This window comes from Hydra vulgaris, chromosome 01, assembly GCF_038396675.1.
Source record: "Hydra vulgaris chromosome 01, alternate assembly HydraT2T_AEP".
NCBI lineage: Eukaryota > Metazoa > Cnidaria > Hydrozoa > Anthoathecata > Hydridae > Hydra > Hydra vulgaris.
In genome coordinates, this window is record NC_088920.1 from 55,431,311 (window position 1) to 55,447,500 (window position 16,190).

At 26.8% G+C, this 16,190-nt stretch overlaps 1 protein-coding gene and 1 long non-coding RNA gene across 5 annotated transcripts in view; one reads left to right on the forward strand and one right to left on the reverse strand.

Annotated features, from left to right (window-relative positions):
- Positions 1–1,362: 1,362 nt before the first annotated feature.
- Positions 1,363–16,190, forward strand: part of LOC100202000 (spore coat protein SP65) — a 26,068-nt gene continuing 11,240 nt past the window's right edge. For 2 of the 4 annotated variants that reach the window (XM_065788699.1, XM_065788700.1), the window contains exons 1-5: positions 1,475–1,673; positions 10,306–10,488; positions 10,790–10,966; positions 11,128–11,217; positions 15,319–15,495. In XM_065788699.1, the coding sequence (XP_065644771.1) occupies positions 1,610–1,673; positions 10,306–10,488; positions 10,790–10,966; positions 11,128–11,217; positions 15,319–15,495 (691 nt within the window). In that variant the 5' untranslated portion in view covers positions 1,475–1,609. Of the gene's footprint in view, positions 1,674–6,994; positions 7,252–10,305; positions 10,489–10,789; positions 10,967–11,127; positions 11,218–13,757; positions 13,959–15,318; positions 15,496–16,190 lie in introns of those variants that run through there. The other 2 variants (XM_065788697.1, XM_065788698.1) reach the window with 2 other exon arrangements.
- Positions 6,311–7,420, reverse strand: LOC136075449 (uncharacterized). Its single transcript, XR_010635953.1, has 2 exons — positions 7,383–7,420; positions 6,311–6,544 (listed from the first exon to the last, which is right to left on the reverse strand). It is a non-coding gene; the product is annotated as an uncharacterized LOC136075449 (long non-coding RNA).

A 16,190-nucleotide genomic window follows, 5' to 3' on the forward strand; every position in this document is an offset into this window, starting at 1 on the left:
TAACAACGTTTGTATAGACCATCGGCGGCTCAGCCAGCCTTAGCCAGTCAAAAATGGAAAATTATAGCACATGTTTTTATTAGATCTGGATTTGACTTAAAGATGTTCATAATTCAGGTAACTACCATGTTTTTGAGTTTTGAGATTAACTATTTAAAAAATAAAAACTTAAAGAGACGGCATAATAAAAATTGTTATTGTCATATATTTATCGCAACGTTTTCATTTTAATTTTGTATACAGTCGAAAATCTTTATTTTGAGATATATACCACAATTAATAACTCAAACTTTTCAAAAAGTGGAGATAATTCTAACCTCGTGAAACTTTTATGTGATACCTTTACGACTTCCCGATTCTGGCAATCCAACTATGAAAATAAAATAAAAATTAATAAATGAAACACAAGTTTGTCACAACATGACTATTGTCTTTTTTAATTGGATTTAAACTTTCCAGGTCTACATTTACAAAAAAAAAAAAAATTAACGCAGAACAATTAAAAGAGTTTGGGTGCAAACTTTTTTGCACCTAAACTCTTTTAATTGTTAACCACTTAATACGTAAACTTTATCAATTTTTAAGGTCTAATTTTAAACACCTTAATTCCCTTTATGACCATTAGTTAATAGGTTTAGTTATCCAGTCCATAGTAACTAATTTAATTAGATTTATTTATGGATGTATTATTTAGCAAAAAAAAAAGTTCTTTTTTGGCCAAATAATAGATCCAAAATTTTAATGAAATATTTTAATTAAATTAACTGTTTTAATGTTTTAAAAATATTGTAAAAGAAGTGTTACATATTGCAAAAATCAAAATGACCAATTCTTTTTTTTTTTCGATACAAGTCAGATAAAGATACAAGATAAAAAGATCAACAATAAACAAGATCAATTCTTGGTTAATTAATAAAAGAAGAAATAAGTATCACACATACTTGCAATCTAGAATACTCTTCCCCCCTCCATACTCAATTTTTGGTTTCTATTGACATTGTTTTGAAACTCTCAAGAGAGATTGTTCTCATTTCGCTTATTTTTCTTGAACCGATTTTTTTATCTTTGTTTGGCATTATTTTATTTTAGATTTTTTTTTTCAAATAATTCATTTGTGTGCAAAATAATTTATCAACGGCAAACATTTCTATCAACAAAAGTCTGATAAAAACAACACAAAATGTGAAACATGTTGAACAAAGATAAAATGTGAATAAGCATTGTTGTTACCGATGCATTTAAATTAAAAAAATAATTATACTACAAATCTATTTAAACTACAAATGGACTGGTAACAATTATAGTTAGTTTACAATATAGAAAGAAAGCTGTTGATATTTCGTGCCACAACAAAAATAATTTATCATTCATTTCGATGCAGCTGAATGTTATGTCAGTTCTCTAATGCAGGCATAGCTTGCACTTTCGGTATGTTTTCTAACAGCAAAAGTGCAAGCGCAAACAGTCTAAAAAGCTATGTAAAAAAAGGAAACGCAAATTGTAATTTAGTAAAGAATGAAAAGTAATGCTGCTAATTAAATTAAAAACTTTAATGAAATAAGTTTAATTAATTAGCATAAATTATTAAAAGAAATTAATATGGCATAAAATGATACTTATTTGCGTTTTAATTTTAAGTTTAAAATTAATTGGAATTGCGCCACAAGGTCTGGGTAAGAAACAATTTCAGTTTTTATAGACTTTTATAATTTGATAATGTAGTAATTAGTTTTGGGAGGAATAAAATGTTATATAAAAATCTGGTTAACTGTTCTAATTTATTTTTAAAAAGCGAGCTATGCGATTTGGTATAGAGTGGATTAAAAATTTTACAAGTTTTTATAATTTTGAAATAAAGTTTTTATGAAATTATAAGAAGATGATAAATATTGGATTGGCTGACCATCATTATATTTAAATTGAAAACTCTTATAACACGTATATTCGCACTGTATACAAAAATGTATTTTGATTTTAAACAAGTCCACCAAAAAAATATATATATATTTCTCATTCTTCTATTTTTAATTCTATCGTTCATTTCTATAAAAATGTTTTATAAATATTTTCTAAGAAGTGTAGATTTTAAATTTCAAATGTTTAAAGAGAGAGGAAACTTGAGAGGATTAATTTCTGTTAAAAATGTATTTTCCTCTCAAAATCCTAGTTTCAAAGTATTGTAAAAAATTTAAGCGATTTTTGTTAGTTCAGTGTTTTGTTTGTGAGTATATAAACACTTACTGCTTAGCTATTTGTAATTTTAAACTTTAAATATAAACTTTTTATTTATTTTTGTAACACCTAATATTCAAAGACAAGCACCCTCACAAGTGGCACAGTTATTATGAGAAAGCAAACTCGTAAAAGATACCACCAGGATTATTGTAATTCAATGCGTAAAATAAAAAAATAAATGCGTAAAGTATAAAACTATTCGTAAAACAAAAAAATTTATCAGCAAACAACTTGGTTTGATAGCTAAAAATTAAACCTAATATTAAAAATTAATCATCTTGAAGATATTGTCGACTCGATGAATAATTTTCAATAATAGATTTTTTAATAAATATTTCAGTTAACTATACTATCGACTCGATAATATCATGAAATATTTTATTAAAAAAAAAAAAAAGAAAGAAAAAATAAGTCATAACTAATTCAAAATTGATATTTTATAATAAAAATACTTATATTAATCAAGCAGAAAAACGCATCTCAAAAAATTGTGCTATCAAAATTTTTTTCAAATTTTGAAAGATTATGAAAAATACAAAAAAATTAATGTTGGCGATTCTCCAAACTAATTTGAGTTAATTGCGTCTATAAATATCATATAACAGGTCTAAAAAAATCAACTGAATTTTAATATTCAACGATATACCTGATAAAAATCTAATAGAGCGTGAAAGCGATAGAAAAGGTGCATAATATAACGTTACTAAAACCCTCAAAGAAAAAATAAAATGAATAATAGGACTATTGAGTTAAAATTAATTGAGTTTTTTTAAAAACAATTTTCACTTCCAACAAGGCTGCAAGCAATCACTATTAGAGTTAGTGGAAAAGAAAAGATGAAGTTTATAAAGCAAGAAAACGATAAAGAGGCTACTTAAAAGATTGCAAATTATATAAATTAGGACGAAGGAAGAGAATTCCAAAGAACCAATTTTCGAGGAAAGACACTAGACTATAAGAGTTTTTGGAGCACTTAGGAACAGTCATAGTAAAAGAATGAGACTTAATTGAATGATTAGTAACACGAGAATGAATTTCGGTAGATGGCAAAAGAAACGCTAGCTCTTTAGAGCAGTGCCAATTATAGCATTTATAGAAAAGAAAAAGAGAAGCAACATTACCACAATGTGATAATGGTTGGAGGTTTGCTGCAAGAGCAGGTTCAACTATGTTTACAATGCGTTTTTGCACCTTGTCTAAAAGAGAAAGGGTATCATTGGAAGATTCGCCCCAGGTGTGGCAACATGATTTCATATGAGGACAGATTTAAGATTTATAGAGATAAATAATAGAATCCTGAGTAAGAAAGTGTCGAGCTCGATAAAGAGATGCAACCTTAGCAGATGCTAATTTTGCAATCAATTTAATATACGGTTTCCAAGAATGATTGGAAGTAAGAGCTAATCCTAGAAGATGAAGGGTAGATGACTCATCGAGGACATCACCGTTCATAAATATTGGAAGATCTAAATTATTGCGATAACAATTGGCTGAAAAAATTGAGTTTTATCTGAGTTAAGGTTCATCAGCCACTGAGAGCCCAATGCTAGAACAGAAGTGAGATCCTTTTCAAGCTCAAATGCCCCCTTCAAGCAATCAAAAGTGTTAGATTTTTATTCTTCAAGACAAGAATAAATGGCAGTATCATCAACGAACAATGCCACCCTTAGGTGTGAGAATTTCTGGGAGATCATTATTGTAATTTAAAAAGAGTATAGGGCCAAAGATAGAACCTTGAGAAACCCCTGAAGTTACAGGATATGAAAAAGAGTGCTGTCCATCGAGGACAACTTTTATACTACCATTGGTAGAAAGGATTCAATAATCTTAAAGATGCTGCCAAAAACACCGTAAGAAGAGAGCTTATGGCTAAGATCAGCAGGTCAAACTTTATCAAAAGCTTTAGGAATGTTTAGAGCGCTAGCCTTAGCCTCTCCACATCTAATGCGCAATAAAACCAGTTATTACCGTTAACAAATCAGCAGGAGAATACTTCTGCAAGACAATAACAGGTTGTCTTGATCACAAGCTGTAGAAGAGTCTAAGCAGGAAATCATAAGAGATACAGAAACTGGAGTGATACGAAGGTGAAGCAATGGATTAACATGCTTGTCGGCTATACAAGGTAGAACGCGAATCAAGAGATGATATTGATTAGACATTCTTAACAAACAATTCTTTGTCTTTAGGTGAGCTTACAAAACATGAACCATACAAGAGAGGTTGAATAACAGATTTGCCCTTATTATAGATATTGTTAAAAATTCCCTAGAAGTCACGAGAGTAATTTTTGAGATGAAATACGAGATTTTGTGACCTGAGAGTAGCAGGGCTTGGCGTTAGACAAAACTTTTTTACAACGGTTTCTAGCAATAGTAAACAGACGTCTGTTTTCTGGTAGATATGAAAAGTAATGGTTACAATTGGAAATTGCAGCAGCACAACGAGAGGAAAACTATAGAGAAGAATGAGGCTTGACTTAAAATTGTTGAAAGGGAATAAAAGATTCCACGCCAGCCTGAAATCAAGAAGTTACGTAAGAAACAAATGTGTAAGTAGGAAGACAAAAGATTTCTAACCAAGGGTCATCACAAAGGGTCATCACAAGGGTCATCACAAAGGGTCATCACAAAGGGTCATCACAAGGGTCATCACAAAGAAAATCACGGAAAAATGTCCTAGTCAGCTTTTAGGTAATTTTAAGAGGTACAATGATAAAGGGATTCAGATGGTGAAGAAGAATGAGATAATAGTTTTAGAGAGATCAAACGGTGATCAAAAGAACCTCAGGGTGAATTTGGAGAAACTGAGCCCTGAATAGGATCAGAAACAAGATGTAATTCAAATAGAAAAGGTAAATCATTCGGATCGTCTTGAAAGTGAGTTGGAAAGTTGACTATTTATGTTAGAAATTGAGAAAGGCAAAAGTTGTGGGCCTTAACGCTTGCAATAACAATAACGATATTGGCTAATGAATAAAGAGAGAGGGCTTGGTATAAAACAAAAAGAAAGGCATCTCTAAGAGCTACAACAGAATTGAGGAAACCTGACTACAAGCTGGTCAACAGATAGTTGAAAAAGACCTCCTAAGTTTTTGCGTAGGAGGTCTTTTACAAGACAATTGCTGGATTCATTTAACGTCTGCTCAAGATAGGTATTTTTATTAGGACGCCATCTAAAGTCTTTACTCAACCAAGAGCCCTAAGGCAGGAGGTGTTTTAAGTTGGCATCTTCTAGCCCTTGCCTAAAATGCGTATCCTACAAGGATGCAGGACATGAAGCAGGTTGCACTGGATTACATGTTACCAATAGCAGGATAACCTAACCAAACAAAACAGCTTACCTATAATTTAATGTGAAATAAAGAATGTTTAACATTCAACTTTTAAAAATGAGTTTAATTTGATATTTTATATAGTATAAATGCTATATATCAATAAATATCAATAAGGTATCAATAAAAATTTTTTTAAAGGGTGCACTTTTTTGGAACAAAAAAAAGGCAGTTTCAATGACAAATAAAAATTTTGATCAGCTTTAGTAGAAAACACGCATGAAACAAGAGAATTTAGTAAAAAAAGAGCGGGTCAATTGCACCCGACGCCTCCTTTTTCTCTCACCCTCTCACAGTACGGGTATTATATATAATATATATTACCTGCATAAGGTTATAGTGTGATTGAATGAAAATTTAGATTTAATTTATAGCCCTTATACCAAATTCAAAGATTTCTACTGATAAAACTATTATCACTTAAAAATTAAACAGTCATAAAAAAAGCTTCATTATTCTTAATAATTTCATAATAAATTCAAACTGAATTTTTTTCAGATTCTATTCCGTGAAATTTACTATTACTATTACTGAAACTCCATAAAAATACCACTTTTTTATTAATGGTTTCGGAAACGGAAAAGTTTCCACAATAAAAGCACTTAAAAATCAACATGTTTTTGGTTTACGTCTGGATTGTGACTACAACGTTTAGTTCATTTTCGTCAGATTTTCGACGAAACTCGTTGCTTGGCAACGAGTTTCGTCGGCTCACGTCGCAGGGGGCTGTGGGCTGGAATGGGAAGGAACCGCTCGTGGATTGGCCCAGCTTTGCTCGCGAGAGCAGTTTGGCAGGCGATTGACAATCGACTTAGAACTGGCACGATCCAGGGGAATCCGACTGTCTAATTAAAACAAAGCATTGCGAAGGCGCCATCGCGTGTTGACGCAATGTGATTTCTGCCCAGTGCTCTGAATGTCAAAGTGAAGAAATTCAACGAAGCGCGGGTAAACGGCGGGAGTAACTATGACTCTCTTAAGGTGGCTCATATAGAAAAAAAGAATTTCTTAATATAATAAATTGCAACGGTTCATGTATATTTTTATTTATTTTTGATGATATAAGAAACTCAAATTTCATCAAAAAAACTGTAGATGAATTATATTTTAGGCAACTTTCAACAAAATAAGAGGGAAAAAACGCAAATTTGAAAAAATTCAAAACAATGTTTCTTGATTAATTTTGGTTTAAACTCAAAAACCTTTTGGTTATAGCTTCATTACATTATTTTCATTCATTTCTACTAAAAGAATAAAAAAATAGTTTTTTCTAAAAAATAGTTTTTTTTTTCTAAAAAATAGTTTTTTTTTCTAAAAAATTTTTTTTTTTTCTAAAAAATAGTTTTTTTTTCTAAAAAATAGTTATTTCTACTAAAAGAATAAAAAAATAGCAATACTTAAAAAAATCACAATTTTTTACGTAATAAAAAACGGGTGTTGTGTTATAAAAATTGATAAAACTATTCTTAGTTGATCATTTTAGTACATCTGAAATCTTAATGATTAAGGAAAATACACTAAAAATTTCAGCCAAAAAACTTTTCTTAATCTCGAGATATCATGTTTTGAAGTTCAAAAAAAGAATAAAATTAAAAAGCTATGAAAATCATGACCAAAGTTTTCCGATAAATAGAAATTATTAGCAAAAAAATGAAACTGACCAATAAAAAAGTTTAAGTAAGGTAATATTAGTAAGTATTTTATGCAAAATGTGTATATTTTCTGAAAGAATTATAAATTTCGAATCAAATGGTATATTAAAAAAAAATTAAAATTTTTTTTTTTAATTGAGTATTTTTTCTATATGAGCCACCTTAAGGTAGCCAAATGCCTCGTGATCTAATTAGTGACAATAATAACAATAATAACAATAATAATAATATAAGATAACAAAATTAATACAAATTTTAGTAATAGCAATGCTAAGTATGTTTACAATAATTACAATTAAAATAATAATAAATATAACAATGGCAGTTATAAGCATAAAATTATTTATAATAATAAGGTAATAATTTAAAAGGATGGTGTCACTCATACAGAAATCTGATCAGAGGAGTGACACCAATTTTCAAATATAATATAACTAACAATATGCACAAAGAAATTCATTAAAACACATGGAACATAAACACATAAAATAAAGCACATAGAATATACATTAAAAATAAATATGTAGAAATCATAATTTGCAGGTTATAATAATTAAAAAAAAAATAAAAAAATAAAAATACTAATGATAAATGTAGTAATAACGAAAAGAAAAAAGAATATTTTAATAGTAAGGATAATATCATTTAAATATCACTTAAAACTTAAAAGAACATTAGTTTGCTGCTGTTTTTATGTTTTATAACTTATTATAATTTTACATACAACAAGAAATGTCACTAAAACAATGAAAATGTTTAATTTTTAAACATTTATTCCACAAACCATACCTCTAATTTTTCAATAAATTTGCGATGATATTTTAAGTATAGTTTACAGACCAGATTATATATTTAATATTTTAATTTATAACGTCAAGCTTTAAATTAGTCAAAATTTAAAGTCAAATTCATCTTTAATTTGGTATTAGCATACATTTAATGTTAAAACATAAAGTAAAATTCAATATTATGGGAAAATGTCAATAACTTATTTTCCCCAAGGACTACTAAAAAGGTTTTATTTTTAGGTGTTGCTATACGATATTTCGATAATATTTGTGTCAAAAAGTTTAGTTTAAAACTTTCTCAGATAATAGCTTGACTATGAGTTATATCAAGATAAATTGATTAAAAATAAGATCAAAAAAATCTTGTCCTTTACTTTGATGAGCAACTAGTTATTTGTTTACAAAAAGAAATCAAGAAAAACAATTACAAGAAATAGAATTCCTGTGTCTGTTACAAGTCCTAAATTTTGATAAAAGAATGATCTCTTAGTTATTCAAAGTAATATAGTTAAAGCACCGTATCAAGCTTTAGTGATTCAAAACCTTTTAAAATGTTTCAACATTCCAGACCAAGTATTTGCTGTGTGATACTTTAGCAACCAACACTGTTGGTTGCTGTAGCAGTCGTTGCTGTAGCTACAGCAACCAACAGTGTTATTTGCAGTAGTATTAACACCAGTGTTGGCAACACTGGTAAGAAAGATGATGTAATCGTAATATGGACAAGAGTATTTCCAAAACCTTTAATGTGTCTATTATACTGGCACAAAAAATAAAATATGTATTAAGCATATTAATAAGGCAATAACTGGAGTTAAGACCAAGATATCAAAAAAGAACATTAACCCATCTTTAAGAAGTAATGGGAAATGTTTGTCTTATTTTTATCTACTTCTTGTGTCTCTTCTTGTTTTAAAAAGTTTTAGCTGTACTTCGAAGTGCAGACCTAAATAAAATTTTTTTTTGAAATAGAGTTTTGCTTCCAAAATTACAAGCATCTTGGGGAATATTTAACTTTCTCTGTTATAATCTGAGAAGCTAAAAGCTTAAGGACTATTCAACCAGGGATCTCTCATGAAGCTTTTTTATCAACATTACCAGTTATTACCAAATTTGGTTTTTGAAAAAGTCAATTTTTGTGAATTTATGGTTGCATAGTATTGTATTATTATTATAAATAGCTATGTTAAATATAGTTTTTAAAGATAATTTAATCACTATACATTAATTTTTATAAACATCTTTTTTCTTATATAGGCTCTGCAATTTGATTTTTAAACTTTTTCTTATTAGTTTAAATTTACTTGGTAATTTGATTTGTAATCTTATACTATTGGCTAAGATATATTTTTGTTCACTTTTTGTTTTTTTATGTTTTCAAGTCATAATTTTCTGCAAAACTAAATCAAGTAATTGAATAATAAATTTTTTTTTTTGCGTACGTCAATGTAAAATAGTTGCACACTTCAATGTTTTTCATATAAGTTCTTATAAAAACACCAATTTTCTATAAATAAATAATATCATGTATACCTGATTTAATTGTAATATATAATTGTAATAAAATATATCTGATTTTACTATGTTATTTAAATGTAATATGGGACGAACTTAGCATTATTGGCAAATCTTTTGCTTTTCAATAGTTTTTTTTTTGAGTACTCATGTATTGTAATATTTACCAGAAAAAGTTTTTTTAATAGTTCTTTTAGTTTTTTAGTGTTTTTGTCAACAAAATGCACAAACATCATAGAATAATTAGCATAAATTAGAATAAATAGCATCAATTGAAATAAAGACTTGAAAAAAAAAAGAAAATTGTTGTAGTCTAAGAAACAAATAAAAAATTTCTATCATTTATATAATTGAACCTATCATTTTAAACTCAAGGACTCAAGTCTATTGATTAAAACATTTTAAAATCAACATAAAAAAACAATTTTTTTTCGGGTCAATTTTAACTTGTTGAAATTTTTAATTATTTTAATGTTGATTTTAAATTGTTTTAAAGCATAGAGATTTTTATAAGAAATAAATATTTCTATGGAAATAAAACATAGGAGTAGATGAATAAAAAAAGTATAATTTTTATGATTTTTATAATTATTATATTATAAAAAATATAATTTACACATCAATTTAAATTTTCAAACTAACTGTTAAGATAAAAAGTTTCAAAATGGCGGGTTTAAATTGAAAATCATAGTTGTGAATAGGTTTCTTTTTCATTTACATATCTTTTTTAAACACATTTACATATCTTTTTTAATACACATTTTTTTAAAAATTTATTCAGTTGCTGATTACTCAAATCAAGAAGAGACTTGCAAAAATCTTGAAGATGGTAGACATTGTGTCAGAGACTGCTTTGCTTTTATGGTTTGCAACAATGGATCAAAAACTGTAATGACATGTCCTCCTAATGAATTATATCATAATGGAGTTAAGAAATGTGTACCAAGTTATCAAGTAACAAAAGGTGAATTTTTTTCTGTTTGCAAGAAAAATTATTAAGCGTTAAGATATAAGTTTTAAGATAAATTTGTAATTTTGATCTTTTGTTGAAAATCACTGATTTGTTGTTTTATCTTCACTGTGATTGAAAAACACAGTGTTCTGTGCAAAAAGTATTATAAAGGATGAAAGGATGAATAAGTTTCATATACTTGTACATATTTGTGCTTTACTCTATTTTTCTGAGAGTTTTCATCTGAATGTTTAAGTGACAACAGAAAATTTTTTTTCAATAATGTAAATTAATAATTCATTGTTGTTTTAAGACAATTTTTGCTTCGATCGCCCTGATGGTCCGTACCGTAATCCATGGGACTGTGCAAAGTTTATTCAATGTATCAAAGGGTGGACGCATGAAGAGCAGTGTGAAGATGGTTTACGATATGATGCTTCTTCAAACTCTTGTAATAATGCATCTTACTCTCGCTATTGTTACATTTTAGGTATAAATTAATATTTATATTGTAATGTATTTTAAACTTTCAAACTTTGCAATTGTTTCTTTTATCCAGGATTTTGATATACTTTTATAACATTTTGTTGTCATATTTTGATGTTTTTGGAGTTTTTATTTTAATTAGCTCTTATTTTTTATTATTCCTAGGTAACTCTGGTGTCAATAATACTATAAATACTCTAAATAGTCATTCAATATCTAAAATTCAATTTCCTACTGTAAGCAATATTAAGGAGAGTAAGTAATATGTTTTAATTTTTGTATGTTCACTTTTTATGTTTTTTAAGTTTTACTTATATAAAAAAGTAAAGCTTTAAAAATTTTGCATAAAATATACAAAAGCAAAAGTGGAACACCAACTCGTAACCATAAGCAACTTGTAACTGCATAACACCATAAGCAACTCGTAACTGCAACCATCTTAACTATCACAATCACAAAAATTTATTTACAAAACTTCACAAGTTATGTAGATTGAATAAATTAAGAAACTGTTGAAATCAAATTTTAAATCTGTGTGGTTGCATAATACAAAAAAATGTTTATAATAATAAATGATACACTTTAATGAACAATACAGTTGAACTCATGTAATTCTAATTCATTAAGCGTTTCAAAAAGTTTTTGAATTATGTGAGTTTTCAAATTATAGGAGTTCAGGTTTGTTTGGTCAAATTGGAAAAAACAAAATCTAAGATATTGCACATGTTAGAATATGATATGGGTGATATGGGTTCAGGAATCTCATCCTTGTCACTGCTAATATCTGGTTGTGATAGATATTTATTAGCAATTTAACAATAGTTCAGATTTGTTGGTTGATAATTCTCTATTAAAATCAACAAGTGCATCAGAATCTAGGTTTTCAGCAGCCAAGTCTGGTCTGCAAAGTTGCTCTAGGTCAAACTTTAACTCTTTTACATCATTATTGTCCTCACTGTTATATATCATCTTTTCAAGCAGGTCATCATGGTCATTTATAGCACATTTCTTAAGCAAACATACCCGATAACCACCTGAACCATGGGCTGAGTAGAGGAGGTAGATTTGTTGGTAAAAATTGTAAATTATTTGTTTTTATTCCTGGATTTTTCACCTGAACACTGTTTATCTTAAAAGTGAAAAGATTATGATGGCAATGCTTTGTGGAAGATACCATTGAAAATCCATTATTTAATTTATAAATTAATTAATATAATTATGCATCGTTTAAATTTTTAATTATAGAATTATGCAAATCTTTAATTGAAAATTATGCAAATCTTTAATTATAGTCTTTTGTATCAAATTATGCTTTTAGTTTGTATCTATCTTATTTTTATTTTATTTAAATTTATAGTTTGTATCTAGCTAATATTGTTAGTTATTGTTTAAAGTTGTTTCTTCCTAAGGTGCAATCTTGTTCTTGGTAATTTTTCACACTCTTCAGAGACTTCCTTTAAAGTAATGAAATGTCTAAAAAAAGATGGTAAACTCTAAAGTCTAATTTTAAAAATCATCAAAGATCTTTTTTTTGCTTTCTTTCTAAGTAGCATGGGGACTCCCAGAAGTGCTAAAATTGGTTTGCCACATTTTTATTTGTTATGGCTTTTTGTTTGTTATGGCTTTTTATTTGTTATGGCTTTTTATTTGTTATGGCTTTTTATTTGTTATGGCTTTTTATTTGTTATGGCTTTTTATTTGTTATGGCTTTTTATTTGTTATGGCTTTTTGTTTGTTATGGCTTTTTATTTGTTATGGCTTTTTATTTGTTATGGCTTTTTATTTGTTATGGCTTTTTATTTGTTATGGCTTTTTGTTGTTTTTTTTTAATGCATTTTACTTTGCTTTAAATGTAATTTTTATTATATGTCTTTTTTGCGGGCATTTTATTTGTGTCTGCCAAAAACAAAATGACCTCAAACAAAAGACTCAAATATATTGAAGCATTCAAATATTGGAATTCAACTTTACTATAGTATAATATAGAAGAAAACTTTTCACTAATAATTCCTGATAAATAAATTTGTTTGATTTAAATGATTTTTTGAATTATGTGAGTTTGAACTATTTGAGTTTAACTGTAAATTTTCACAAATAATTTTTATGTTGTAAAAAGATCTCCTTTGCATATTGATACTGCCTACTAAACTTTTCCCTTAAACTTTAGTTAATACATGTATTAGAACTCTTTTCTATACCTATTTTAGTAGTTTTTTGTGAGGCATACTGTGTATTTAAATTTGCAGTAAAAAGTATATGTGTTTATATTATATGTTTAAAATTATAATTAGCTAGTTGGTAATAGTTTTTTTGTCTGTTAAATCAAAATCAAACTCATTGATCCATGAATCATTTTTACTTTATCAATGCTGTTTTTATTAACATTGTCTGTTTAAAAAGTTTATATGTGCTCATAAGTTCTTGTTGTTACTTGTTTTTGTTTTGTCAACACAAAATATCTCTGTTTGTTTACTCTGTAATTTTAACATAGAATCTAAAAATTGTAGAATTTGAGCATTTTATCCAAGGTTATTTAAAGTTGAATATCAAAGACCATCAGCAGTCCATATAAGTTTCACTTTTTAATGTTTATTCTAGCTTTTGTTGTGATATATCTCACTTTATATTTTTTCAATTGTCATTGTCATTCGTCTTACTTACATTTTCCTTTTATTGTCATCTACATTATAATTTGTCTCACTTATTTTGTCATATCACATACCTAAATTATATTCATTTTTACTTTTTCTCTAGGGCAATGTACCCACACTCAGCTACATATGCTTAATTTTTAGGTAATAAAACCAACAACTTGATATATGAAAAGTATTCAGAAGAATCTTGTTTTGGTTTAACAGATGGTAGACACTGTTTGCGAGATTGCTTTGCTTTCTTGGTCTGCATCAATGGTAGCAAAGCAGTTGTTCATTGCAATAATAGTGAAATTTATAATCCTTTACTGAAAATTTGTGATAAACCATCAAACACAAATAAAGGTAGACAATAAAAAAGAAAACACATTGTTGTATAAATGGGCATAATTAGCTTAGCTATAAAATAATTAGCATAATTAGCTTAGCTATAAAAAACACTATTTTAAAATAGCATAATCATAAAATTAGTTTATTTAAAATTATTTACTTGTACTCAGGCCTCCCATTTTTCCAATGTTAACATAATCATAAAACTAGGTTGTATGCGAATATTTGCTTTTACCTCCCATTCTTCCATCATCTCCAATAGCTCATATTCTTCGTAAAATTATGGAATAAATGATTCTATATGAGTCCTAGCTTAAAATCACCCCACTTTCAAATGAGTCTTTCATTTGAAACCAAATTGAAGGATGTTATTTGTAATGTTTTTAAAAAAATGTTGATAAAAGAACGAAATTTATATTGACTTAATCAATTTATATTAAGTAATTTTTTAATTTTTGAAAAAATCATAATTCAAAAAAATGAAAAAACTAATAAATGTACAGATATAAAATATGAGAAATAAAAGATAAAATTACACTTAAAACTGAAGTAAAATCCTATGAAAGCAAATATGAAAAATAAACAAAAGTTTAAGAAACTAATATGAAATATGTTACTAAATAAAATGATGTCTTTAATTTTTTTACAATTTTATAAAAATCGAATAGTGTTATGTTGAACTTTTTTACTTAACAAATGTGAAATATATTGCATGATAAAAGAAAATATCTTATATATTTAACATGCTTATCCAAATCAGCAAGTAAACTTAAATTTAGGTAACAAAAATCAGCAACTGTTATGGAAACTAAAGTAGATCTTTCGTTTGAATGATCAAACATTTAAACATCAAATGATGAATATACCTTTTGATTGGTTGTCATATAATCCCAATTTGGCTGTTAAAATTGATTGAAGCTGATTTACTTTTTTTTAAACTATTTTTAACCTAAATATAAAATTAGACAAATTTATTGAAAGAGACTGGAAACATTTAACGATTCTAAAATTAAATATTTTAATTGTAATTTAGAGTATACATAGATTTATTATGTTTAGTTTTAAAGATAATATTTTAGCTGGATGTGTAAATTTAGTACAAATCTTTTTTGCATTGGTTAACCAATGCAAAAAAGATTTGTACTAAATTTAATTCGAAAATAAATCCAAACAATATTAAATCTAATTTTTGTTAATAAAAAATTTCTTTATTTTAAATTTAAAATATGTTCTATGTTTTTAAAATTAAACAAATTTTTCAATTAGCAGAAAATGTGATACAATACTAATAAAAAAATAAAAAATAAAGGTGGGAGGCCTGTTCTTATTGAATAGGAATTACTGTTTCAAAAACTAAGTATATTATATTTTGTAGGAAATTTTTGTCTATATCGTCCAAATGGTCTTTACAGAAATCCTTGGGACTGTCATAGTTTTATTAAATGCTTGAAGGGAATAACAGAAATAGAAATTTGTCCAGCTGGATTAACTTATATAGCTGAGCACAATACTTGTGAGAATGATACATTTGTTCAACACTGTCACGTCATAGGTAAAAACAAATTATATTCATTTTATTATAATTTGTAAATGTTTATAAACTACATAGTATTAAATGATTGAAATGTGTTTGAAAATTGTATAAACTATTATATGACCTAAAGTTATACAAATAAATGCAACAAACCAAGTTTGTTAGCAACAAGTATCTGCCTTTAAAAAAAAATACAACTATGTTTGTGCATTAATCATTTATTAAACAATAGAAACCTTTAATACACTTAAAATAGACTGTATATTAAAGATTTGATCTACGCTTTCATTCTTTGTAATTTAATTTTCATAATTTTTTTTATAGAGATATATATAAAATATATAATAAAAAGTAAATATATATATAATAGTAATATATATATAATAAAGTATGTTCAATGATAAATACAGATACATCAATGATGGATTTGATTATTTTTTGTTTAATTTTTTTGTAGTTTTTTTTTTTATCTTTTAATCACAGTATTATACTTTAAACAGGTATGTACTTATTTGTTTTATTTCTTTGTGCATTTTTTGTTTGTTTAATTATATATTAAACAAATTAATCTGTTTAAAGTATATATATTCATATAGTAAAACAGTATATATACATGTATCTATATATATCTATATATATCTATATATATATATATATATATATATATATATATATATATATATATATAATATATATATATATATATATATATT